This window comes from Myotis lucifugus, unplaced genomic scaffold (genome assembly GCF_000147115.1).
Source record: "Myotis lucifugus unplaced genomic scaffold, Myoluc2.0 scaffold_139, whole genome shotgun sequence".
In the NCBI taxonomy this organism is placed as follows: Eukaryota; Metazoa; Chordata; class Mammalia; order Chiroptera; family Vespertilionidae; genus Myotis; species Myotis lucifugus.
In genome coordinates this window covers 2,832,009-2,857,804 of record NW_005871187.1, presented here as the reverse complement: position 1 = coordinate 2,857,804, position 25,796 = coordinate 2,832,009, and the positions used below count along the sequence as shown (strand labels likewise).

The window sequence follows — 25,796 nt, the reverse complement described above, 5'->3', positions numbered from 1 at the left end:
CAGCAGAAAAGGGGGGGGGGTGATCCAAGGACAAATACATTGTGTGCTTCCTGCCAATAAAAATATAATACTTCCTCGTTGTCATTAATGAAAAATAGCACACACTTCAAAGTTCTGTAGTCACCAAAAAGAAAAAAAAACACTCAAATGAGTCACCTATTTTCACATTCAGGGCTGAGAAGCTATATAAATCTCTCCAGCCTTTGAAAGAAAACACCAAACCAACCATAGGCCTGAAAACTATCCCTGGACCCAGCTATGCAGCTGGCCGTGCTGTGCGCTGTGTGTCTGCTGCCCGGCGGCCTGGCTCTGCCGCTTCCCCCCGAGGCAGGAGGCATGAGCGAGCTACAGTGGGAACAGGCGCAGGTATGTCACTGGCCCACTCACCTGGGGCTCCACGGTCTTGCTATCAGCATTAGGGAGCATGCTTTTCAATTTGGGTAATGATTCTATTGTAAAGGCAATATATGTTTTAATCAAGTAGCTATATGAGCAGGCTTTAGTGCCTCCCCAAGCTGGGTTCAAGTTCCACCTTCACTCACTATGTAGAGCAGTGGTTCTCAACCTTCCTAATGCCGCGACCCTTTAATACAGTTCCTCATGTTGTGGTGACCCCCAACCATAAAGTTATTTTTGTTGCTACTTCATAACTGTAATGTTGCTACTGTTATGAATCGTAATGTAAATATCTGATATGCAGGATGTATTTAGGCGACCCGTGTGAAAGGGTCGTTTGACCCCCAAAGGGGTTGCGACCCACAGGTTGAGAACCGCTGTACATTGTAGAGGGATATTATTAGCATAGGAATGTTATTAAATTCCTCTGAGCTTCAGTTTACTAATTTGGAAATCGGATGTTATAGTGCTATCAACCAAATGGGGTTTTCGTGATGCCCTTAGCACAGTCCCTAGTCAAGAAATTGAAGTAATTCTTTATTGTAACTTGAAATTCTTTTCATAAAGACCAGAGACCTGCCTCTTACAATGAGGACTACTTGTAATGGAAAGACTTGAAATCAGAAAACATGGGTAGAAATGAGAGCCCTCACACATTCAAGCATGATGATGGGCAAGATATGAACTTTTGACTTTGTTTTCTTATGTGTCTAATAGAAGTAATCGTACTATGAATAATCATACTATGTGCTTTACAGCTCACAGGATTATTATAATGAATAAATGAAGTAATAACAGTACCAACTATCATGTAACAATTACAAAGTACTTCATATATGTTATGTCATTTAATCCTTAGCTCAATCCTGGGAAAAGTAAGGAGCCAACGTTAAGTTGATTCACATACTTGGTGAATACTGGTGAAGAATCAAAGATGAGTTTTGATAGGCGTCAAGAACAAGTTTTTCTGGTTCAAAATCATGTTCTCTCCAATATACTACTACTTCATAAGCAGCCTCATAAGTGTAAATAATTATTATTTGATAAAATAATGGGATGTTTACTCTTAAGTACTATTTACAAATTTAAGCCTTAAGCATAAGAAAAGTTAGGTTTTATTTCACATTAACTTTGACTTTTAGAAGTCCCACTAATATGGTAGATTGAACCATAAGAAATTACTGATATTTTATTGTGTTTTTTTACTTCCAAAGGAGCCATTTCATATGATTTCACCCAGTGGACTATTCAGAAGGTGTTCACTTGCAAGTGTATTGAATCCCTAGGCTTTATTTAGTGTGTAGGTTACCAATAAACCAGAGTGGGGTTGGCTAGGTTTAACAGGAGGCAGAAAAATTCACATCAAGGATGCAGAGAAATTTCCTTGAGAGGGTGTCTTGGCAAAGCCTGTAGTTCTGGAATGGATAAAATAAGTTGTTTGTTTTTAAATGAGATTAAATCCTAACTGTCATGGGTGAACATGCAATCATTGGTAACAGGAAGAGAGAGCACAATATTGAATGAAATGCAATCATTGGGAACAGGAAGAGAGAATACAATATTGAGTGAAATGCAATCATGGGTAACAGAAAGAGCGCACACAATATTACTAAGGTTACTCACATAAAGTGGATACTCCTGAGAGGTTCTGAGACAAGTAACCATGTCACCTACTCCAAATTAGACTGTCAATGAGTGAGCCAATGTTTAAATCGTTTCAACAATACTTTCATGCATTAGAAAGCCCAATGCATTTTTCTAAGGAAGTGGGCTTTGTATCAGAACACAAGTTCAAATACTGGCTCCTTCAGTTACGCAAGGGGTGAACTTGCTTCTCTGAGCCATGATTCTTCGCGTAAATTAGGAATAACAATGTGGTGCCTACTTCACAGGGTGGTGATGAGGTTTAAATGAGATAAGTCTGTAAAGCTCCTAGGGTAGTCCCTGCCACCAGCAAGCGCTTAATAAACATTCTTGTGAGGCCACAGCTACCGCTGCTGTTATTTCATTCACTTTTTTATTTCTTCCTACTTAGTCCAGCAGCTGTCCTCATATCCAGACACTAGGGTCCCTTAAGAAAGCCCAGAGACCAACTGTGTGCGGAATACACCGGGAGACCTGCTCTATCCTGCAGCCTCACCGTGGGTCTTACCAGAGTTTTAACAGTGGAAAGAACACAGGACTAGCAGTCAGGAAACTCAGTGCCAGTTCTGCTACTAGTGGTTGTTTTTTTATTCTGCTACTAATTCAATATGTGACCCTGAGCAGGTCATTTAGTTGCTATGAGCTTTGCTTTCTTCACCTGGAGAATATGTACATTAAACTAAATAATTTTACAATGTCCTTTCCCAGGACTAAAACTTTAACACCCTTTAACATAGTTGGGACCAGATCTCCAGGGAATCTTAGAAGGGGGGTGGTTGGCTTGGTCTCTGATGCCAGGGAAGGTCTCAGTTGTGCCCCTTGAGGACATAGTCACTCTCCCTGATTGGCTATTACAGACGAATCTCTGTTCTATAAAGTGTACAGAGGGCTTCCCTTCAGAGCAGTTTATGGGATGAAAGAAAAATGGAGGTACTTTTTCCTTTTGCTCATGAAATAGAATGACAATGCTTCGTTATTGATATTAAATTTTCTTTTCATTAATGCGCAGTTATTTTCCTTGGTGACTCTGTAGCTATTGTGTTTTCAAACCACTGTTTGAGTCCATAGGTATCAAGGCAAAGACATGCAGACTTCTAAGATAAAAGACAATAAACAAGAATTACAAATCAATTACTCTCTTTCCAACAGCGCTATCTCAAGAAATTTTATCCATACGACTCAAAATCAAGGGATGTCAACAGTTTACGAGCCAAACTCAAGGAGATGCAGCAATTCTTTCACCTGCCTATAACTGGAATGTTAAGCTCTGACATCATAAAAATCATTCAGAAGCCCAGATGTGGAGTGCCAGATGTTGCAGAATACTCACTGTTCCCAGATAGGCCAAAATGGACTTCCAAAGTAGTCACCTACAAGTTAGTATTGCTTTGGTCATTTAAACGAAAACAGTAAAGCCCTTCCTAAGAAGTCAAACATTGTTTTCTTGTTTGCTACCAGGGTCATATCATATACTCGAGACTTATCCCATTTCAAAGTGAATCAGTTAGTGGACAAGGCCTTTGCAATGTGGAGCAAAGAGATCCCTCTGCAATTTAAGAGAATTAGAGTGGGAATTGCTGATATCATGATTGGCTTTGCAAGAGGAGGTAAGAAAGATTCCTATAGCAAATCCGCAGTGCTATTTTACTTATTACTTATACCAGTGCCCTCCTCTGTTCAGAATTTAAAATCTTTAAATAAATAAGAATATATATACATATATATATAAAGAGAGAGAGAGAGAGAGAGAGAGAGAGAGAGATGCTAGTACAGCTCTTTAGTACATTTAGAGCCACTTGTTATGGCAGAGGATGGTAAACTATGGGCCATGAGCCAAATCCAGCCCACAACCTATTTTTGTAAATAAATTTTTATTACAACTCAGCCATAATCCTTCGTTTACCTATTGTCTATGACTGCTTTGGGGCTATCATGGCAAAGTTTAGTAATTGTTACAGAGACCATCAAGCCAACAAATCCTAAATTACTGATTATCTAACCATCACAGAACAAGTTTACCAACCCAATTTTGTAGCATTATTCATCACACACACACACACACACACACACACATTTATGGAACAGTTTAAAACATATTGAAAGCTTACTGGAAATGGGCATTTAAATACATTCACATCTAATTTATGGTTGCTTCTAAGTTTTTTCACTTTGTTTGGCCAGATAGTAGCGGGATGACAAATGAGTGTGAGAACTATATTCAACAAGCAACTTGTGTACCTTTTAGTGTAACTTTTCTTAAAAACCCAGCTTAATCTTTGTGTAGACCATTTCCTGGAGAACCATGCTCAAGGTGTCTTAACTGGATTTGAATGTGATGCAGATGTATTTATTTTCAAATTGGTATCAGGCAATATCCAGTTTATCTATTCTTAAAAAATATGGAATGCCACGATCAGTGCTTTCTGCACATTCTCTTCAGTGTTATCAATATTGTGTTTGATGTTCAATTTCAGCTAAATTCACAGCAGCCAGGCATTTCAATATTAGAACAGAATGAAAAGAGAAATATTTTGGGGAGAAGGGAACAACCCAATGTGTTTCTCTCACATTGATGTTTCTCGTCTCTCTCTCTCTCTCTCTCTCTCTCTCTCTTCTACCTCCCTTTTTCCTCCCTCCCTTCCACTCTCTCTAAAAAATCGGTGGGAAAATATCCTTGGGTGAGGATTATAAATAAATAAATAAAGTGAGTGGAGATATATTCAGTCACTAAGGGCAATCACTCTATTTTCTTTCAGCTCACGGGGACTCCTTCCCATTTGATGGACCAGGAAACACACTGGCTCATGCCTTCGCACCTGGACCAGGCCTAGGAGGAGATGCCCACTTTGATGAGGATGAACGCTGGACTGATGGTACCAGTATAGGTACAGCATTTCATCTCTCTTCTACTACATCCTTTTTAAAATCCAGAACTTCTTATACTAACTTTAATTTAATATTTGCTTTGATTATTAATAATTCTTGAGCCCTTGATAAATGCCAGCCACTGTACTATGTGATTTAAATGTGTAATTTTATTTATTGAGCCCGTTACATTTTATTAATGTTACATATACTGAAGATAGAAGCTCAGGCTATGAGTCAAGCAACATTGGGTTCACTTGGCTGTACCTCTACCAATAACTCCCTTGTGTCTTTTGGTAAGTTATTCATTCTCTGAGCCTGTGTCCTCATCTATGAAATGGGAATAAATAATTCCCATCTCACAGAATTGTTATTTGAATTAAATGAAATCATGCTTATACAGTGCTTGGGTAATGTTAACAATTCAATAAATTATAGCTCTTTCTTTATGTTCCCTCCAAATTTAAGTTTTTTAATTGAAGGAAAAAGAGGAGCAGTGACTATGATATTTAAGAATTATATACAATTCTGAGTATTTGCTATTGTTTAGAGAACCCACACCATAACCCAGCCCATCATATTCATCATCTTACAAAATAGACCATCATAGACATATCAGAAAACTAATGGAGAGCAGCTCTGGCATAAACAATTCTAACTGGAGACAATTTTTTTAAAAAGGCTACTAATGGCTCTGAAAGGGAAATCACTACCTGTGTTTGGCAGGGGGAATTCACCACTTCAGTGATGCTTTGCTGTGAAAATCTAACCTACGTAAAATTATGACTGTCTTCACCTCACATCTTGCATATCTTTTTCATTCTCCTTTCTTTCCACTCAAGGTAAGCTAAAGGCAGCTTTCTTCAATCTAATGCACCACAGGTGGAACTCTGGCCACTCAAACTCTCGGGCTCACACACTCCCCCTTATTTGAAAAGCCTTTCTATGAGTCTGAGAGAGAGAAAAGCCTATTTATAACACAATTTAATAAATAAAAAGCAAAACCCAGCATTTCCTAGAGATCCTGACTTCCAGTCTCGCTTTTGCAAAGCCAACTTTCTTTCTCCTGCTATTAGATACTGGGAAACTCTAATTATTTCGATAAATCTACAAGGCAGGAATTATTATCTCTGGTCAAAAATGAGGAAGTGGATTCGGTAATATCAATTAATGTGTCCAGAGTCATCCTGCTAATAAGTAGCAGAGCTGGGTTTCAAATCCAAATCTTAATGCTTCTAAAGCCCTTGCTTTCCTCTATAGCAACGGTTCTCAACCTGTGGGTCGCGACCCCTTTGGCGGTCGAACGACCCTTTCACAGGGGTCGCCTAAGACCATCCTGCATATCAGATATTTACATTATGATTCATAACAGTAGCAACATTACAGTTATGAAGTAGCAACGAAAATAATTTTATGGTTGGGGGTCACCACAACATGAGGAACTGTATTAAAGGGTCGCGGCATTAGGAAGGTTGAGAACCACTGCTCTGTAGAATACTGCTATTTGAGTAATGATATAAGAAGCAAATAGACAGAAAAACATTACTTTAAAAAAAAACAGAAGTAGCGATGAGATTAAAACACTACTGTTCTATTCTCCTTCTAAACCCTCCCCCTCCTTATGAAAGCCTTGAAACAAATAAGTAAACTATGGAGGTAGGTATTTTTATAACTGCCTTATTTATTATTACATATTATATTACATATCTAGTTATTTTCATAATTACTGTTTGTTGCTCTTTGGTTGTAGGAATTAACTTCCTGTTTGCTGTCACTCATGAACTTGGCCATTCTTTGGGCCTGGGTCATTCGTCTGATCCTAACGCCGTGATGTATCCAACCTATGAAGCTAGAGATGCCAAGGATTTCAAACTTTCACAGGATGATATCGAAGGAATTCAGAAATTATATGGTAATATCTATGATTTCAAAAAGGAGGATTTCACATTGTCTCCTTAGAGTAGGCTTGAGTGAGAAAGACTGGGAAATGGGTATTGGTAAAACACACTGGAACTTACACTAAAAGCCCATTGAGGAAAGAAATTTGAGACCTTAGATATTCAAAATTTAACCAGACTAATTTATACTATGAGGATATTGATTTTTAAGTTTTCAGTAATATTGTTTTGAGAGAGGGAAACAACAATTTATTCTTCCACTTATTTATGCATTCATTCATTGGTTGTTTCTTGTACGTGCCCTGACCAGGGATGAAACCAGCAACCAAATGATTTACCTGGCCAGAGCTACTTAGTATGTTTCCAAAAGCAATTTGGAAAGAATACAGAATATTTTTATTTTTAAGTCCACAGATATAATCAAACCTTCCCAGAAAAATATCAAGATGATAAGAATACAGTGCAAAGAGTTCACCTAAGTATCTCTGAATGATCAGAAGAGCCATGAATGTGCTTCCACATAGGAATGTCCTTAGGGGAAAATTATTCCAATAAGATAATGGAGTAAGCTGTCCGTTGAAACTAGAACTTACTACCAATCAGCATTTCCCAAATTTTTTTCCTAGAATGCTAGTCTACAAGACAATTTCAAAAAAAAAAATGCTATGGAGAAACAAATTTAAAAACACTACCTACTGTATTTAAGGTGCATAGGATATTAAAGAGTACCTAACAACCTCTTGCTTAATTCAATGCTTCCTAAATTATAATCTTCTTTTATGGAACACTCATTGTGCTCTCACAGAATAGCATTTCAGAGAACATATTTTGAAAAATACCATGTAACTGTACCTTAACGTTGTGACTCAAAGAGCTGCTGCTCTCTAAAAAGTTCACAAAACGCTGACAGTTGTTGGTAAGGTTATCGTCAACAAAACAGAATAAAGTACCTCCCCTTACATAAAACTGTGGAACTCATGGAATACTCTATGGCATGTATAACTGTTTTAGAACCCAAAGAAAATTAGAAAGGGACTTAAAAAACATTCTGAGACAGACTAATTAGAAGAAAACAGACTAGTGCATTAAATCCTTAAGTATTAGAGACAATGAGGTGCCTGCCCCCAGGCAAAGTCGAGAAGAGGTAACTTGGCGGGAGACAGATGCAGGGTAGAGGGGGTCAATGGGGGAAAAGGGGGGACATCTGTAATACTTTCAATGATAAAGATAAATTTAAAAAAAGAAAAGATGTAACTTCTGGACAAATGAAAGTAATATTTAATTATATAGGTTTTAAATTTAGGGAATTCATTAATCCAAAAAGTGATACAAACAGAAAATATAAATTCAAAAGAATGTGATTAAACTCATAAATGTGAAATTTATGCTTTCCTCAGAATAGTGAAAATAATAGCTAAAATGCACTGAGTATTTACAGTGTACCAAGCACTCATGTGCATTAACTCATTTAATCCAACAATTCAATGTGTTGTTACAATCCTCATTTTACAGATTGGTAATCTAGCATTAAAGGAGGCTAAATAGTGATTTGTCCAAAATTATACAACTGGCAAAATGGCAGAGATACCTGACCCCCAGGCCTATATCCTACACAAAATTGCCTTTTTAGCCTTGGGGGGTTGTTCTTCAAAACCTTTGTCCCAGGCACAGAAAACTGGGTTGGGTAAATGATAAATTATACACAATTATGACATTTCTTGAGTTTTATGGTCTTAGGATGGTTTTATGTATTTTATACCATGTCAAAAATATTTTTATTTTCTCTCTTAACAGGACAGAGAAGTGACTGAAGAAAGAATTAGAAACTTCAGGGAGAACACACATTCATTCATTGGATTCTATATCATTGTTCCTTCACCAGAATCAAGGACCACTGTTCCTGCACTCCATTTAGCACTTATTTCATCTTTCCTTGTATTGTGGTTGACTTTTGCATGTCTCTCTCCCTCTGGAGATAAGCTCTTTCATAGCACAATTGTATCTTACCTAAGCAAGTTATACTTAGAAGATGTCAATGAATGTTAAAGGAACAAATAAATACAATTTTCATTTCATAGTAAAATGATTTCTATTTGGGAACACTGTTTCTATGTCAAGAGAAGACATGCTATGCAATGAAATCAAAGAATAAGACTTAAAAAATATTCCACCACATTATTTTGGGCCTTCAGCTGCACCAAGTAGATAAGGAGAGAGCTCCAACCCTTTATTGTTCATTAGTGTAGCCCAAAGGTACACTCAGAGCCCCTTATCCTTGGGCCCAAGCTCTCACTCCGAGTATTCTGGGAAAGCTAATTCTTCCCACAAAATGTATGTGAATTTCCAAGGTTTTACATTCCCACAGTCACTTCTGGCTCCATGTTCCTACCCCTGACCTCCTGATTTCATGGCCTCTCTCCTGCCACAGCTGCTCTGTGTTCCCTTTCCTCTGCTTCATACCAACCAAGATATCAGTTTCACCTTCTTCTCTTTAACTTTCTCTAAATGAGTCCCACAGGCTTTGTGAGACTACTGGCATTGTTGAAGATTTGCATCAGCAGTGATACTTTATATTGCACAAGTACAATTAACTTAATGAAAATAAAACCAGATGTGATCCCCATCCTTCAAATCCCTTCTCTATCCCAGCATCAGAAATCTCTCACTGGCCACTTACCTCTGCAGGCTCCAAAGTCCTACCACATCTCTCCCCAATCCTCAAGTCTCTAGTCTCCATTCATTCTGACTTCCTCCACAAACTCGTTTTTCTAAGGTCCACTCAGCTCCAGCATCCTTTTCCATACACAGAGACTCACTAATGTGTTTCTCTGGAAGAATCACTCTATGCAGGGCTAAACTCTTTAGCAGGACACATAGCTGGCAAAGGTTTTTCCATTTCAGCCTTTCTTCCTCTTCTACATTCCCCACATCCATGCGTGGTTTTCTCTATAAATAGAGGGATAAAGAATTGGAATTTACTTTCTTATTAATATAAATTACACACTTACACACACACACACACACACACACACACTACCACCAAAGCCATTAGAAAACCATTCTAGGGATAGATCCAATGAGGGGGCAAGTCTATAATTTAGGCAAAATATGAAGTATATATAAATAGGAATTCAAAGACCCTTTGACAACCTAAGACAGTAAGTCTATAATGGCAGAATGAAAAGGAAGTTAAAAGTTATTGAATTCAAGTTCCTCATTTTATAGATGACAAAACAGTTGAAGAGAGGTTAAATTATTTCAATAAAGTATCTCTTCCAGATTTTGCAATGGACTGCATTACCTTCTAATACATTTTTTCTCTTTTTAAGTTAGCCAGCATTTGTTTATGTCCATTGTTCACAAATCCCTAACATAATAGCTAGACTGGCTCTCCTATGGTATCTGAGATATGAGCTCTGTGATATATCTCACCCCATACTCCAATCTTAACAATAAGGTGAGCTCTAACTGAAACAAAGACGTTACATTTTTATTTATATCAAAATAGTATAAAGTTGACTTGTAAGTAGAACTTTTCCCTAGACTATCATGACCCATGTTCTTTTTTTAAAAAATGTGCTAAAATACACATATCATAAAATTTACGATCTTAACCATTTTAACATACAGTACAGTAGTGTTAAGTATGTGCACATTGTTATGCATAAGTAAAGGTTCTTATGCATAACACTGTTGGCATGATCAACTGGATAATTATTTACTAGAGGCTGTCCTGTGCATCTTTGAGTACTAAGCAGTATCCCTGGCATCTCCCCACTAGATACCAGTAGAACATCCTTAGTTGTGGCAACCAGAGACATCTTCAGATATGCCAGATAAATGTCAGTGCCCCAATGTTGCAGATGACACTAATCCCTGAAATCCCAAAGTCTGGAAACCACTGCAATAGACTACAAAGACAGGGAAGGGTAAGGAACACTCAAGATGAGATTTTTTTTTCTAGGAAGTCAATTAAAATGTCAGTCTTATGAATTCTCCCATGCATAATCCTTAAGAAAAGGGCCGGAGGCCAGTACTAGTTGACAAGACTATAAAAAATATTGACCAACTTACCAAGGTAGGAATAGCAAAGTACAAAAAGAAAAATTCCGAGGTTACATGGGTTTTTCTTTACCACGATTATCTAGACGTGGATTTGCAACATATTTTTTAAAGTAATAACCATTCAGATATGTCATCAACAATGAATCTTTGTAAATAACTCAGATAATTACAATTTATTCTGAGAACTATACAGAAAACATAATCTAACCACTTTTCTCCGTTAGCCATTCTACAAACATTCATTGAATCAGGAACTTGGGGAGTGAAGAATGCAAAGGTGAAAAGTACATAGAATCCTCCTTCAAGAACCTCAAAGTCTGATAAATAAAGCAGATCCTCAAGAAATTATTATAATACAACATTTTAATTGCCATAATAAAAATTATGCAATGTGAGGGGGAGGAAGCTCTAATATTGGGATTCTAAGTTATTTTCATGAGTTTCTGGACTACATTCCACAAATTCTAGAATACCACATATAACACACGAGTCCAAAACTCCAGTTCGATAGTTAAGTATTCTGGAGGAGTAAGGACTCTCTAACAGGCTTGAGACGTCTATCTGCCTGTTCAAAACTTTCTTAAAACTGTGATGTATCCCCAGGTTTCACAGTCTCCAGATCTGCACCGTGGTCTCAAGGCTCTCCCCACCTGCTCTACTCCTTCCCTTTATAGCCTTCTAGGTAAGTGAAGGGTCCTTAGGACTAAATTTCTCCTATGGCTAATCTCGTCGTGGCACCTGCTAATGCAAGGTGTGTTCCAATGATCTATCAATGCATTAGAAACTACCCTAAATAGTGGCTTAAAATAATCATCATTTTATTAAATATCATTATTTTGTGGGTCAGAATTCAGGCAAGGCTTTTGTTTCATGTGGCAGATAACTGGTTTGGAGGGTCCAAGGTGGCTTCACTCCCGTCTGCCACCTGGTGTAAATGGCTGGCAACCTAGGCTCAGCTGGAACTGTCAACCGTACTGCCTGCGTGTGGCCCCTCCAGCATGGAGATCTTAAGGTGATCAGACTTCACACATGGCGACTCAGGGCTGCAAGAGCAAGTGTTACCACATGCAAGGAGATGCAGTAGAGCCTTTTTCACCTGGCCTCAGAAGTCACAGAGCATCCCTTGTGCTGTACCCTACTGTCAGAGTAATCACAAGCCACCCAGAGTAAAGATGAGGGGATATGCAATCACCTGGATACAAGAAGTGCCCGAGATTCCCCAGTCATGCTTTAAAACTGCCACGGGGGGTCACCCTTTCTCTTAAAAAAAAGAATCTCCATTTAAACTAGAGGACATACGTTCATTCTAACTGAACATATAGCTGCTATAATAAAAATGTTGTTTGGATCAACAAAAATAAGTTCTAGTTTGCACCCTCTTTGCCATCACAAGCCCAGAAGTCAACGCCCCAACCAACAAAACGGGAATTCAGGGTTAGTGCTTTATGTTCCGGTGACAGGTGGAGTTACAGACCGTGACCCTGGTGACCACAGCTGTTATTTTGGGAGTAAATTTTATAATTTCTGCAAGAATAGAAAGCTGTCATGCATCATGAGCCCTGCCATCTTATTCATTGATCATTCTAGTGTGTGAAAGAGTAACTCGATTACCAGTGAGGATAAAGGGGATGGGAAATTGCACTTTGGCCTGACTTCCAGCTAAGGCACAGCTGTGATCGGCTGTTGCAACTTTTGTTGGTGCGGAAGAAACTCAGCCTTATGATTACCAAAGGGTAGTGCATTAAACTTGAAGGAACAATACTTTCTTTTATCTATTATCTTTTGCTGAGAATTTTCCTAGGGTTACAGACTGTAGGACCAAGAACCTGTGATTCTCCTTGATTACAAAGTAAGGGTGGACTCATCTCCTTGGTGATTGTCAAGTTCTTGTGGGTGTGCATGTATGGGCTAAACATTTACTTAAAAAGAAAACTTGTGAACTAGCTTGGCATCATAAAATGCATCTGAGAGTCTTCTTTTCTTGTCTCTCAAATCAGTAAATTCACCTAGCCCTGAATAAAAACAAACAACTATATTAGAAAAGTTTGGGAACCTTAAATAATGAATTGAAATTCTGTTCAAACTTAATACCTAATTATATTTTTTCAGTCATCTATAACTAGATCGTATTCAGGGAAGAATCTACCTCAGAGTAAGTAGATTGCAACCTCTTAATTGAAGGAATCATTCTGGTATAGAAAACATGATTGATTGAATACTTTTTTAAAAAAAGCTTCTCCTCTGCTGTGATATTGTTATAAAAAGTAGTGTTCTTAACAGAAAATGCAGTCTATGTCTGAATTGTTCAAAGTTAGACACAATGATTAGTACAGTCACTGGCACATAAAAGATGCCTAATAAATATTTGTTGAATTATTGAATGAATAAATATTGGAGTTCACTTGCTCAATTAGAATTTTTGTTTCAGATATACTCTAGAAGATGATGGTATAAATCAGGAATAATAGGTAAGATAGAGGCTAATTTAAATTTCAAATAGCTAAGTGGTTTCTATTCAGCTTATTTAGGATTAATACTTAGAAAGATGTTAATTATAACTTGCTTAGAACAGATTTCCTTTATTGTTCATAGCAAACAATTAGGCCTTTTCAGTTAAACCCTAATATTCTGGTTATCTCAATAACAAAGACTAGGGGGCATAATCTTAATTATTTCTAGACAGGGAATTTAGCTGTTTTGTACCTAGAAGATTATGTAACATAGAGTAGGCACCCATTTAATATTTTCAGAATAAAGGAATTAACTAACTGATGTATAAATTAGTAGCCTGGAAAAGCATTGACTAGAGATTGACTTTTTCCTGAGTGATTTTTCCGTATGCTAGGCTCACTGGGAGAATAAATGCTAGCATAAATGTTTGGAATAATTGCTTAGAATACTCTATATTCCAAGCACTCTGGTGGTTGCTTCATGCACTCTTTGGTTGCCTATGGCTACACAGCAAATAAACACGAAACTTGGTGTCTTGAAACCACTGCAACCATTCTCATCACTCAGTTCTGTGGGCTGGCTAGGTGGTTCTCCTGTTGGTCTTGTTTGGGGTCTCTCATAAGCCTTCAGTCAGCTGGTGGCTGGGCTGGAATGTCAGGTTGACTTGACTCATATGTCTGGTGCCTTGGTGTGGATGACTGGAGAGCTGGGACCCCTCTCTCTCTCTCTTTAAATGTTCTCTTCTTTACACTGTGGCTGAATCCCCAGACCTACCGTTTCCAAGAAGGAAGAAGCAGAAGTATCACTTCTTCCAAGCTCTGTTGATTAAAGTAGACACCGTACCAGTCAGCCAGATTCAAAGTGAAGGAAAATAAACCCCTTGTCTCTATGGGATAACAGGACAAAGAATTAGTAACCACTGTCAGCCCACCCTAAATACTTGCATTCTAATCATTAGCACAGTCCTGAAACGTGCGCATTATTTTGTCTGTTTCATTAAAGAGGAGATTCTCACAGCTTATATGTGAGGGCAGTAGGATTTGAAGCCATGCTCATGTTTCCAGTCTTTTTCAATACCTCCACAATAAGATAACATCAAGGTTATCTACAAAATAAAAACAGAATATACAACTCCGTGTCTAGACTTGGTCACTTGCTTCATTTCATCCTTGACAGTGATATTGTTTATAGAAACACCAGGCAGAGCCTCAGACTGCTTTTTGTGTTTTTTTTGTTTGTTTTTTTAAATATGTTTTATTGATTTTTTACAGAGAGGAAGGGAGAGAGATAGAGAGTTAGAAACATCGATGAGAGAGAAACCAGCTGCCTCCTGCACATCTCCCACTGGGGATGTGCCCGCAACCCAGGTAAATGCCCTTGACCAGAATCGAACCTGGGACCTTTCAGTCCGCAGGCCGACGCTCTATCCACTGAGCCAAACCGGTTTCGGCCAGACTGCTTTTTGGCTCCACATTCTGGCCCTTCAGTGTTCCCATCATTGTTGTCAACACAGAAACCACTCATTCCCTGCCCAGCTTGGCCTTCCTTTCTTTTCACAGCCCTGACAATTGCTCGGCCACCAGGACATGGACAGTCCTTGGTTCTTTGAATGACACTCTGCACACAGATTTCAGCTCCAGGCCAACTTGCTTTTTTTTATAACACAATCACTTTGCTGGTGTGTCCTCTGAGAATGCAAAATAGTTTAATATCAGCCAAAATTCTTCCCTCCCCAAAGTCCTACAGATATTCCATATTTTCTTCTAGAAATTTAAACTTTAATATTTACCAGTAGCTCTTTACTTATTTTTATATTTGGGGGTTTGTTTTTGAATTTTGCCTGAGGTAGGAATCTAATTTATTTTTTTCCATGTAATGGACCAATTTTTCCTACAAAATGTTTCAATAACCCAAATGCTCATATGCCTCTTTCTGGGTTCTATTCTGTTCCATGGCCCATCGTATATTCCTATAACAGTACCACATTGTTTTACCTACTATGCCTAAGTGATATGTCTGGATATCTAGATTGAGTCTGTCTCCTCTTTAATGTCTTACTCATGATTGTCTTAATCAGGGACCAGGGAACTACAGCCCATAGGCCAAACCCTGCCCTCTGACTATTTTTGTAAATAAAGTATATTGGAGCACAACCATGCCCATTTGCTTACATACTATCTATGGCTGCTTTTGAGCAATATAACAACAGAGTTAAGTAGTTGTAGCCAGCCACCAAAGCCTAAAGTGCTTAGGAACTGGCCTTTTACAGAAAAAGTTGGCTGAGTCCTGGTCTTTATTACTCATAGACTTGTATTCTTCCACATAAATTTGAGAATCATTTTGGCAAGGTTCCCAGTTCCAAGTTCTGGATTGCAAGCAACAGGAACTAGTTATTTCTAATTTAATGCAGAAGTAAATTTATTGGAGAAGATAGAGCACTCATAGGAGCTCTCTTGAAGGATCCTAAAGAAACAGGCTCAAAAGATGGGCAAAAACCAAGGAAATCCTAATAGCAGAATGAAAGGCAAGGTTATATTGCAGGTATCCCCTGGTAGGATGCCACCATGAATGCTGCCACAGTGAAAAGCCTTCTGAATTCTCCCTGCATCGCTGTATGACTACTCACTCAAGATTCAGAGTCACAGGAAAGAGAACTTTATGTCCAAGTTAAGACCATATACTCATGTGCTAACTTGAGCAAGAAGGAGCATCTGGCCCTTCTTCCACTCCAACAGATGGAGGTAGGGCCCTGCCTTCTACCAAGACTCACTCAATGGAGGGTTCATACAAAGTATGAGGGAGGCAGGATTTCCCCAAAGGTGGCTGTGACTTTGCTTAAAATTGCATTAAATTGAGGGGGAATTGTTATCTTTAAATATTGCATTCTCGTTCAAAGATGATTTATCTCACTATTAATTCAGCTTTTTCTGTTTTTGGCAGAGTTTTAAAATGTTCTTCTGTAATGGTCTTATGAAATTTTGCCTATTAAATCCTTGATATTTTATAGATTTGTTGGTTTTGTTGGAAGGTATCTTATTACCTATTATCTTCTTGATTTTATTATTGCTGGTATTGAGAAATGCTACTAATTCTTGTATATTGATTTTATAATCAGCAAATTCTTGAATTTGTATATTGATTTTATAATTAGCAAACTCTTGAATTTTCTTATTCTGACTGTTGATTTTCTTTAATCTATTTAAGTCATAACACTTACAAATGAAAATTTAATCTGTTTACATCCAATTCTGCTATTTCTTAGTGTTCTTCCCTATCTTATTACATTGGCCTCAACCTCCAATATTATGTAGAATACTAGAGGCCCGGTGCATGTCAGCCTGGCCTGCAGGGATCGGGAGAAGGGCCCTAGCCGGTTTGGCTCAGTGGATAGAGCGTCAGCCTGTAGACTGAAGGGTCCCAGGTTCGATTCCCTTTCAAGGCCATGTACCTTGGTTGCAGGCTCAATCCCCAGTAGGGGGCGTGCAGGAGGAAGCTGATTGATGTCTCTCTCATAGATGTTTCTAACTCTCTATCCCTCTCGGTAAAGTCAATAAAAACATATTTTTTAAAAAAAGAAAGAAAGAAAAGGGAGAGGGGCCAGAAATAGAGTTAACGATCAATCATGCCTACTTGATGAAGCATCCCTAAAAATCCCTAAAGTAAGGGTTTGGAGAGGTTCTAGATTGAACGCATCTATGTGGCAAGTGGAAATGCACCCCAACTCCACAGGGATAGAAGCTGCTGCACTCAGATCCTCCCAGACCTCACCCTACATACCCCTTTATTTGGCTGTTCATCTGTATCCTTTATCATATCCTTTAATAAACTGGTGAATGTGTTTCCCTGAGTTCTGTGAGCTGTTCAAGCAAATGACCTAATCCAAGGAGGAGGATCATGGGAACTTCTGATTTGTAGTCAAGTTTGACAAAAAGTGTGGGTAACCTATTTGTGATTGGCATCTAAAGTCTCCTGGAACTGAGCCCTTAATGTGAGATCTGATACTATTTCCAAGTAGATAGTGTCATAATTGAGTTAAATTGTAGGATACCCAGCAGGTGTTGCAGAGATTTGCTTGTTGTGGAAAAATCCCACACACACGTCTGGCACCAGAAGTGTTGAGAGTGTGGTGTCAGTGTGAAAGTAAAGCAGAAACACAGGAGGGAGATTAGGTGTTTTACCTACACAACCACCAGTGCCCAGCGCCCCTACTCTGTCACCCTTTCTGAACATCATCCGCATCACCTGCCCCACAAGTTGTCTCCTTCATCCAGTCACTCAGAGGACTGGATTCTTCCTCAAACTTGCCAATCTCCTTTCCCCCAACATGTGGCAGGATGTAAATGTTCACACTATTTAAATGCATAGTCTGACCTGGTTTTGTTTTTCTTCCTTTCCTTTGAGACGCTAGAAAGTTAAATGCAAATATCTTTCCTCAAGAGAAACATGTTTTTCAAGTGATGGATTTAACAAACGTTAAGTCTATGGTGAGAGGACAAGAGGAAAGAACTTCCACCCAGACCAGAGATGACTTGGAGGTGGTCTGCAGGTCTAGAAGCCGGGGGGACCAGACTTTGCTCCGAGTCAGCACCTTGAGAAGCAGCAAGACTCCAGACAGGAGATACGGGTTCATCTGGAGGAGCAGGGCCCTAGGCACTGGGTTTCAAAGCTTTGTCGGAGATTCTAGTGTCCTCAATGTGTCAGGGAAACTGCCAGAAGCGGCCAGACCTGACAGGGTTGTGCTGACACAGGCAAGGGGCAGATAAGCAGTAACTGAAGTGGAGAGATGATTCAGGACTCAGAAAGGCTCTGGAACTGGTGCAGTGAGGAAGCATGGTTGGGTGGGGACACCAGGCTGCTAGAATGATTCACCGTCACCTTCCTACCAGCCCAGTGGAATAGCAGCCTGGAGTCAAAATCAGGCTGATTCATGGATCACAAGGATCCATGAGCTTCTGGTCTTAAATTCAAACCTGTTACAATGCAGTAGATTCCCGACTTGGTGGGGGGGGGTTAACCCAATAGCTGAAGGACTATCCCCTGGAGGAAAGATCTCTCTGTTGACCATCCCGAGGACACAGTTTGACAAAAAGTGAGGGTAATCTGGGGACTTCCAGACTTATTTTTGCCACATTCTAACACCACACTGCTCACCAGCCTCACCATCTATGGTCAGCCCCAGAAGCTGGGCCAGGTGTCCAGGGCGAGGCTTCAGTATCTTCTCTTCCTCCTCATCTTGACGTGGTTTAACTCAGGGAAAAGACATCTGTAGGCTGGAAGGAGTTTCTCTTCTTCAATTGTACTTTCCAAATTTCTTCAGTTGGCCTTCTGTCCCCGGTGACTCCCAAATCTCTCCAGCCTTGTCCTCACTACAGAATAATAGTTTGTATGTGTGACAACCACTGGACCTGCCCTGGGGTACCCTACATAGAACTCAGGTTAAAGATGCTAAAAACAGAGCCCAGCCTATTAGTACATGGCACCCCTGCCCTTTACCCTGCCACTCAGTCCCTATCTCAGTGGTTACACCACCACCCAGCTGCCTTAATCAGAAACCCAAAGTCACCAAGTCTTTTAAAATGTTCTTAATTCTTCACCCTCTCCAATCCCATTACTTCTGATTGCATTCAGGATTTATTCATCCCTTGCTTGGATTATTACAACTCCTCCTAGCTTGTCCAATTGCAGTATATTCTCCACAAAGCCAGACTGATCTTTCTAAAACAAAGTGACTGTCACTTCTCTCCAGTTACCAGGGAAAGCTGCCTTAGTAGAATGTATACACCGTTGGAGCAAGAGTTTTTGTGTTTGTTCACCAACAAACCCCCAGAACCTAGATCGGTGCCTGGCACATAGTAGGTACTCAACAAATATTTGGTAATGTTTGAATTAAAAGCTAAAAGTTTTTCCTGAAGTTGAACCAAAATTTCTCTCCCTGTCATTTCCACCCATTGATCTTGGGATACATGTCTGCCTTCGTCACATGATGGATTTCGCATATTTTTCAGAGAAATCTTATATCCCTCCCACCCTGATATTCCTCTTTTCCAAGCTCAACTACCTCAGTTCCTTCAACTCTCTCTAATGTGTTCTTGGACCCTTTGCCACATTCATACATGCCCTTATTGTCCACATTTGTTTGATACTGAAAAATTATTTAGAAAGAGCTGTGAAAGAGACGAGTACAACATAATTAAAACTTACATCACCAGGACAAGTATAACAACCTGAACAATTAAGAGTTCAGAGACTCTTTAGAGATTACCTAGTCTACACTCTTCACTTCACAAATGGAGAAACTGAAATTAAATTACTCATCTGATCAAGACCTGCTCCTGATCCTGCAGGCGATCAGGGGTAGACCCACCTTAACCCAAGGTTAATCATTTTGTTCTATTTGAGTTCTTATTCTAATGCAAAACTGAAAAGCTCCTATTAGATTTGCAGGAATTAGCTCCCCACCAAAAACTATTCTCTCTAGAGCAGCGGTTATCAACCTGTGGGTCACGACCCCTTTGGGGGTCGAACAACCCTTTCACAGGGGTCGCCTAAGACCATCGGAAAACACATATATAATTACATATTGTTTTTGTGATTAATCACTATGCTTTAATTATGTTCAATTTGTAACAATGAAATTGGGGGTCACCACAACATGAGGAACTGTATTAAAGGGTCGCAGCATCAGGAAGGTTGAGAACCACTGCTCTAGAGCAAGCATGTCAAACTCAAAGGCTAACATGGGACAAATAAACAAGGTTTAAGTTTGTGGGATGCAAAAAAATAAAAGCTTCAATTTTCATAAAAATGTAGGTTTATTTCGATTGAGACATGCTGAATACAAAGGGCTGAAATAAATAAGTAATTAACATAAAGAACATTAACTTACCAGACACTGAATAACTTCACAAATTAATAAGCGTAATGCAAATAAACCTATTTTTCTTGTTCTCCAAAAGCAAAATATTTCCTGTTGTGCACACAAAATAAGTCACTCCAAGACTAATGATGTGGCGATCAGCTGCTAAAATATTTGCTGCTAGTATTCGTGGAGAGAAATGGTGCGCCTGCATGTAAGGCATGTAAGGGAAATGAATGCAACATGGTTATAATAGTCAGTCATTAGTGAACATTGTAGTTCATTATTAATGACTAGAGGCCCGGTGCATGGATCTGTGCACCAGTGAGCTCCCTCGGCCTGGCCTGCGGGGATAAGTCTGAAACCGGCTCTCCAACATCCCCCAAGGGGTCCTGGGTTGCAAGAGAGTGGTTCTCAGGTGATGCACCCCGGAATCAGACTTCCTCCTCTCTGGTTCCAGGGTGCATCACCTGAGAACCCCCACTGCCAAGTGACCACAGCTCGGCAACTCCTGTGTTGAGCGTCTGCCCCGTGGTGGTCAGTGCACATCATAGCTACTGCCAGTTGGCAGGTCACTTAGGCTTTTATATATATAGATTATGTATAACAGGATATTATAAAAATTAAGTTACAAAATTTTTATTAAAACGTTTCTTACATACCGTTATATTAGCTGGGCCACAAAAATATTCATTGTGAGCCACATGCGGCCTACAGGCCGCGAGTTTGACATGCTTGCTCTAGAGAAATGATGAAATCATTTTTTTTTAAAAAGCCTAGTTTTCTACTTCTGTAGCCATGCTTTACAATCGTTTGAGCTATCTTTCATGAATTACCAGAGTCTTGGTTGCCTTTTAAAGAGAGAGTTAATAAAATAGTTTATGGTGTTAAAAGAGCTATAGGAAACCATACCAATAAGTTCTTATACAGATTTCTTATTTAATACTTTAAAATTTTTAGGTCAAGAATTAACTGAATCGTGGTGTAAATTATAAGACAGTGGCAATTCAGCTGAACAGTACTCATGTCAACTTTTCTTATCCCATATTCAGGCAAAAGTAGAGGAAATGAAATTAAAACCAATTTTTTTTTTCAAAACAAGCAAGGATCACCCATTTCTTCCCTTATTTACCACTTCCTCTTTTCACCAAATGTCCCAGAAAATAAACAAAATCAAATAGAAAATGTCAAATGTTTAATAAAAAACATTTAAATATTTCAAAATTGGGGGTAGTTACATACCTTTTAAGGTATTCTGTCAATATTGCTGGAGTAAAATAAAAGGATTGTAAGGGTTACTTTTCATTTACTAGGTACAATGTCTATTAACAAATAAGCCAATTTGCAACTACGGTACAGTAAAACCTCGATATAACAGACTAATTCAGGTGAGGGGGGTGTCTGTTAAAGCTGAAAGTCTGTTATATAATAAAGTAGTTTTCCAAATGCTTACTAGTATGTTTAAAAATTGACAAGTTTACTTGTTTTTACTTATGTAGACATGTTTGTGTAATTAAAATTAAGTGTGGATGAAAAGTTTAATTTCACAGAAAAGTTTTCTGTATGTATTACTGTAATTTTAAACTTATACCAAATATGCATTCACTAGTTACGTGAAACAAATGCACAAGGCTGGGGCGTGGCTTAGCACATGTGGGAATATCCGCATTTAAAACTGCTGCAGAAAGTCACACCAGGCAACAGCAGTAACATGTGATCACACCGCATTATGCTGGTGGTGATTCTTGTAATATTTATTTATGTCGGCGAAATTACCACAGTGTTTTTTCCAACATATGGCCTATTTGCTAAATTTTGTTAAAAATAACAATGAATTAATAACAAAAAAAAACCCGTTGATTTAATTTTAAGCAAATCTTGGTTAAAAGCATTTAAATTTAACACTGTTAATTTTAACCGACATACGGACCAGAAGTTTTGTCTATTAAATCCAATGTCTGCAAAATCGAGGGTTTACTATAATCCAGCTGAAGAGCTGTTTTTCTAACCAAATTTTCTAAAATGGATTTGCCTCTTTGTAATTGGAAACTACCTGGAATATGGACAATAAACACATAAATTGTATTTTTATGTTAATTACAAACAATTTGCACAAATTATTTTGGAGAGAATCTTCCTGTGAGAATTTCCCCCTCCAACATTGGTGATGTAAAATAGGAAAATGCATGGTGTCGTCCAGTATTAGAACTGCATCCAAGTGTCACCAGAAGAATGCCCTGGATTTTTTTACCTTGGGAATTGCAGCTAACTATAATAGATCTTTCTTTCCCTGTAATCATCTGCACCTTTGATACCCCATTTGCCAGTAAGTCAATAGTTTTCAAAGTGTGGCCTGACTGCATCAGCAACGCCTGGGAACTGGTTAGAAAGGCAAATTCTTCAGCCCCACCCAAGACCTAATGAATCAGAAACCCTGGGGTTGGGGCCCAGCACCCCGTGTCTTACTTAGCCCGTCAGGTGATTCTGATGCACATTACAGTTTAAGGATAGACGCTGAATTGCGGGAGCAACTCACCACACCCTGTTTCTTTCTTTCAAATGTTTTTGCCACTGTACAGGCCGTGCCACCTCAGAGAGGTGAGAAAGAGAAAAGTGGCCTCTCAGATCCGGGAGCTGTTCTGGCATTCATAGCTAGGCCTGGTGTAAACCATCATACCACAGAACATCCTCAGTCCAGGCCATTGTGTGATGACAAAAAACAAGACCACTCTGTAATCATGTCTGCACATGGACAAAAACAGGAACTGACCCAAACCACAAAAATAACCGAGATATTTTCCAACCTAGCTAATGAGTGAGTGGCTATTGCTCTTTGCCAAATAAAACTTTACACTCAGTTTATTCCTGCCCGTTTCCAATAAGATTTATCAAAATACCCAACCATGGAATTGCCCTGGCTTGTTGACAATATCCAATCCCAGAAAAAAAAGCCTCGTGACTCAATATTTACCTGACATAAGCTCAACTCCTAAAATAAGCTCTTTCTTTTGGGTTCTTACTAAGATGTTGTAGGGTGTGTGGACTCCCTTGCTTCAGTGAGTAATAACCCAACTTGCTCGGGAACAGGTGTCCCTGGTGGTCATTGACACGGAATCACTGCAGAACCTCCCAGTCAGTGGGGACCAGTGCCTTTCCATAAAAAACCTGTTCGCAATCCCACCCAAGGAAAGTACAGAAATTGAGAGTTATCACTTAGAAACATCTACAACAATTTGAGAGAGTAATTATGTTTGTTGAATATAAAAATAGACATTAGGCTTGTATTTTGTATACCAGTTGTTTAAATTTTATTTTTCTAGTAATTTGTAATTGTCTCTTACAAATGATCTGCAATGGATTTAAAAAAATAAAGAAATTGCTTGAGATGCACCATCCTAAAGGACTTCTCTAATACTTCTCTTTTCAACACTTCTCTCACATTAATCTTCTTAAAATTCTGCTTTCAACATATAATGTGCTTTCTCAAGTATCTTCAACATTACAACTCCTCTGTTTTCCAGTTGGAGAGGCAGGAAACTAACATATTTTGAGTGTCTACCATATGCTACTCATTGTACAAATTTAAATACACCAATACCCAGGAAATAATTTTAAATAAATATTAGCAGCCTACTTCAAGACCAACTCCATAAAGAGTACATGGTCCCAATGATCCTGTGGGTGATTTTTTAGTCATCAAGGAACATATATGCTAAATGTTATTTAGACAAGAATCAAACAGGGCAGGCTTCCCAATTAACTTTTTTAGAGGCCATCCTCGTAGAACAAACATAGCATTTGAAAATTAGAGTGCAATCTCATTAGTAAATATTGGTGCAGAGGTGCACATTAGAATTTGTTCTTCTGTTAACATTTACCAGGTACAACAGGTCCTTGAATAATGTCTTTCGTTCAACATCATTTCCTTATATTGATGAGATGCCATAGTAACTTAACTGATTAATATAAATTAGCCTATGGTAACATTGGTTTTGTTATAAGTTGTTTTATTTAACGTTGCAGACCCTACCGACGATGTTGAGTGAGGACTCACTGTACTTACTGTTAAGTGTCAGCACCATTCATGGTCCTTTCGGTGGTCCAATTTGTGCCACCTCCCCTTCTTTTGATAATAGTCTTTATCATGCTTGGCTATAGAAGCAGGTATATGACATAGGTGAAGCCAATCAGAACACCTCACCCCTTTGGCCTCAATGACAAATATAGAAGTTTGCTCATGACCCGTGTAGAATAAATCAGTTTTCCCTAAAATTGTTCTATCTATCAGTACCAGGGAAAGTTGCCCTTTTTCCTTTTTTGTGAGTCATTAGGGCATGGTACAGGTTGCCAGTAGCTGTATTCCCCTGTACATGAAGAAAAATCTATCTGACATGGTGGGGGGGGGGGGGCGGGGGGGAATCTATCCAAAAAGCAAATAAGAATGAGAACAAGAGTCCAAGGAAGAAACTCTCCACTGTGGGATTCCCTGGGACTAAGTCATCCCTGAAGCAAACACCTTCGCTTCCCTGTCTAGGACTTGCTTTCATAAACAAAATTCCCTTTTTGGTTTAAGGTAGTTTTTCTTTCCTGTTATGTGCAACCCAAAAGCCCTCAAAAACACAAATCTTCAGTAAGTAGAAAGAGCATGGGCTAAAGATTGAGATGAACATAGTTTTTCTACTTAGTCATTGTCTGACCATTAGTTATTCAGCCTCTCCCAGCTTCATTTGCCTTGTTTGCAACCTGGGAATAAAAACGGCCCACACTTAAGAGTTAGACTATAAGCTTTGGAAGGAAAGGAAATATGTCTATCTTCCCTGTTATGCCTTCAGCACTTAGCCAATTACCACAAATGAGGCACTTAATAAATGTTTATTGACTAAAATAACATATGAAAGAATGAATTAAAAGGTTAAATAGAATCGTTGCAGTGTTCCTAGTACAACAGATAGCACATGGTGCTCACCTTTCTCTTTCATGGGAAGATAGAGAAGACTCTATCTCTATCCAGGATTTGTTTGTCAATTACCTCTATTAGAAACTCCGTCTTATTTTTCCACCATGGTCGGCAAACTTCGGCTCGAGAGCCACATGCGGCTCTTTGGCCCCTTGAGTGTGGCTCTTCCTAAGCCTTAGGAGTACCCTAATTAAGTTAATAACAATGTACCTACCTATATAGTTTAAGTTTAAAAAATTTGGCTCTCAAAAGAAATTTCAATCGTTGTACTGTTGATATTTTGCTCTGTTGACTAATGAGTTTGCCGACCACTGCCCTAGCACAATGCCTTGAATGAGGATGCTTAATAAATAATGAATATGTTAAGTCAAGGGAGATATCATGGAAGAGGTAACATTTGAGTTGAACTCCAAGGACAGAAGTGGTAAGATGGTCACAGGGCAGGGGACGGACACAGCAGAAGCAAAGGCAGAGACATGCAAGAGCCTGATTAATATGGCCAGAGTTCAGGGAATGTGAATGGGAGAGAGAGAGAGAGAGAGAGAGAGAGAGAGAGAGAGAGAGAGAGAGGAGAAGAGGCTGCTGCACAGAATCAGCTAGAGGGAGGGGGAACCAGACTTTTAAAAGATTCGAGTGACTGGATTATTCGAGTGACAAGACTATG

At 38.9% G+C, this 25,796-nt stretch overlaps 1 protein-coding gene across 1 annotated transcript; it reads left to right on the top strand.

Annotated features, from left to right (window-relative positions):
* The first annotated feature begins 220 nt into the window (after window positions 1–220).
* On the top strand, window positions 221–8,886 carry MMP7 (matrix metallopeptidase 7). Its single transcript, XM_006094666.3, has 6 exons — window positions 221–366; window positions 3,190–3,416; window positions 3,499–3,647; window positions 4,797–4,925; window positions 6,656–6,817; window positions 8,598–8,886. Exons 1-6 carry the CDS (start codon window positions 259–261, stop codon window positions 8,612–8,614), a joined length of 792 nt encoding a protein of 263 aa, XP_006094728.1. The 5' UTR covers window positions 221–258; the 3' UTR covers window positions 8,615–8,886.
* Window positions 8,887–25,796: the final 16,910 nt, after the last annotated feature.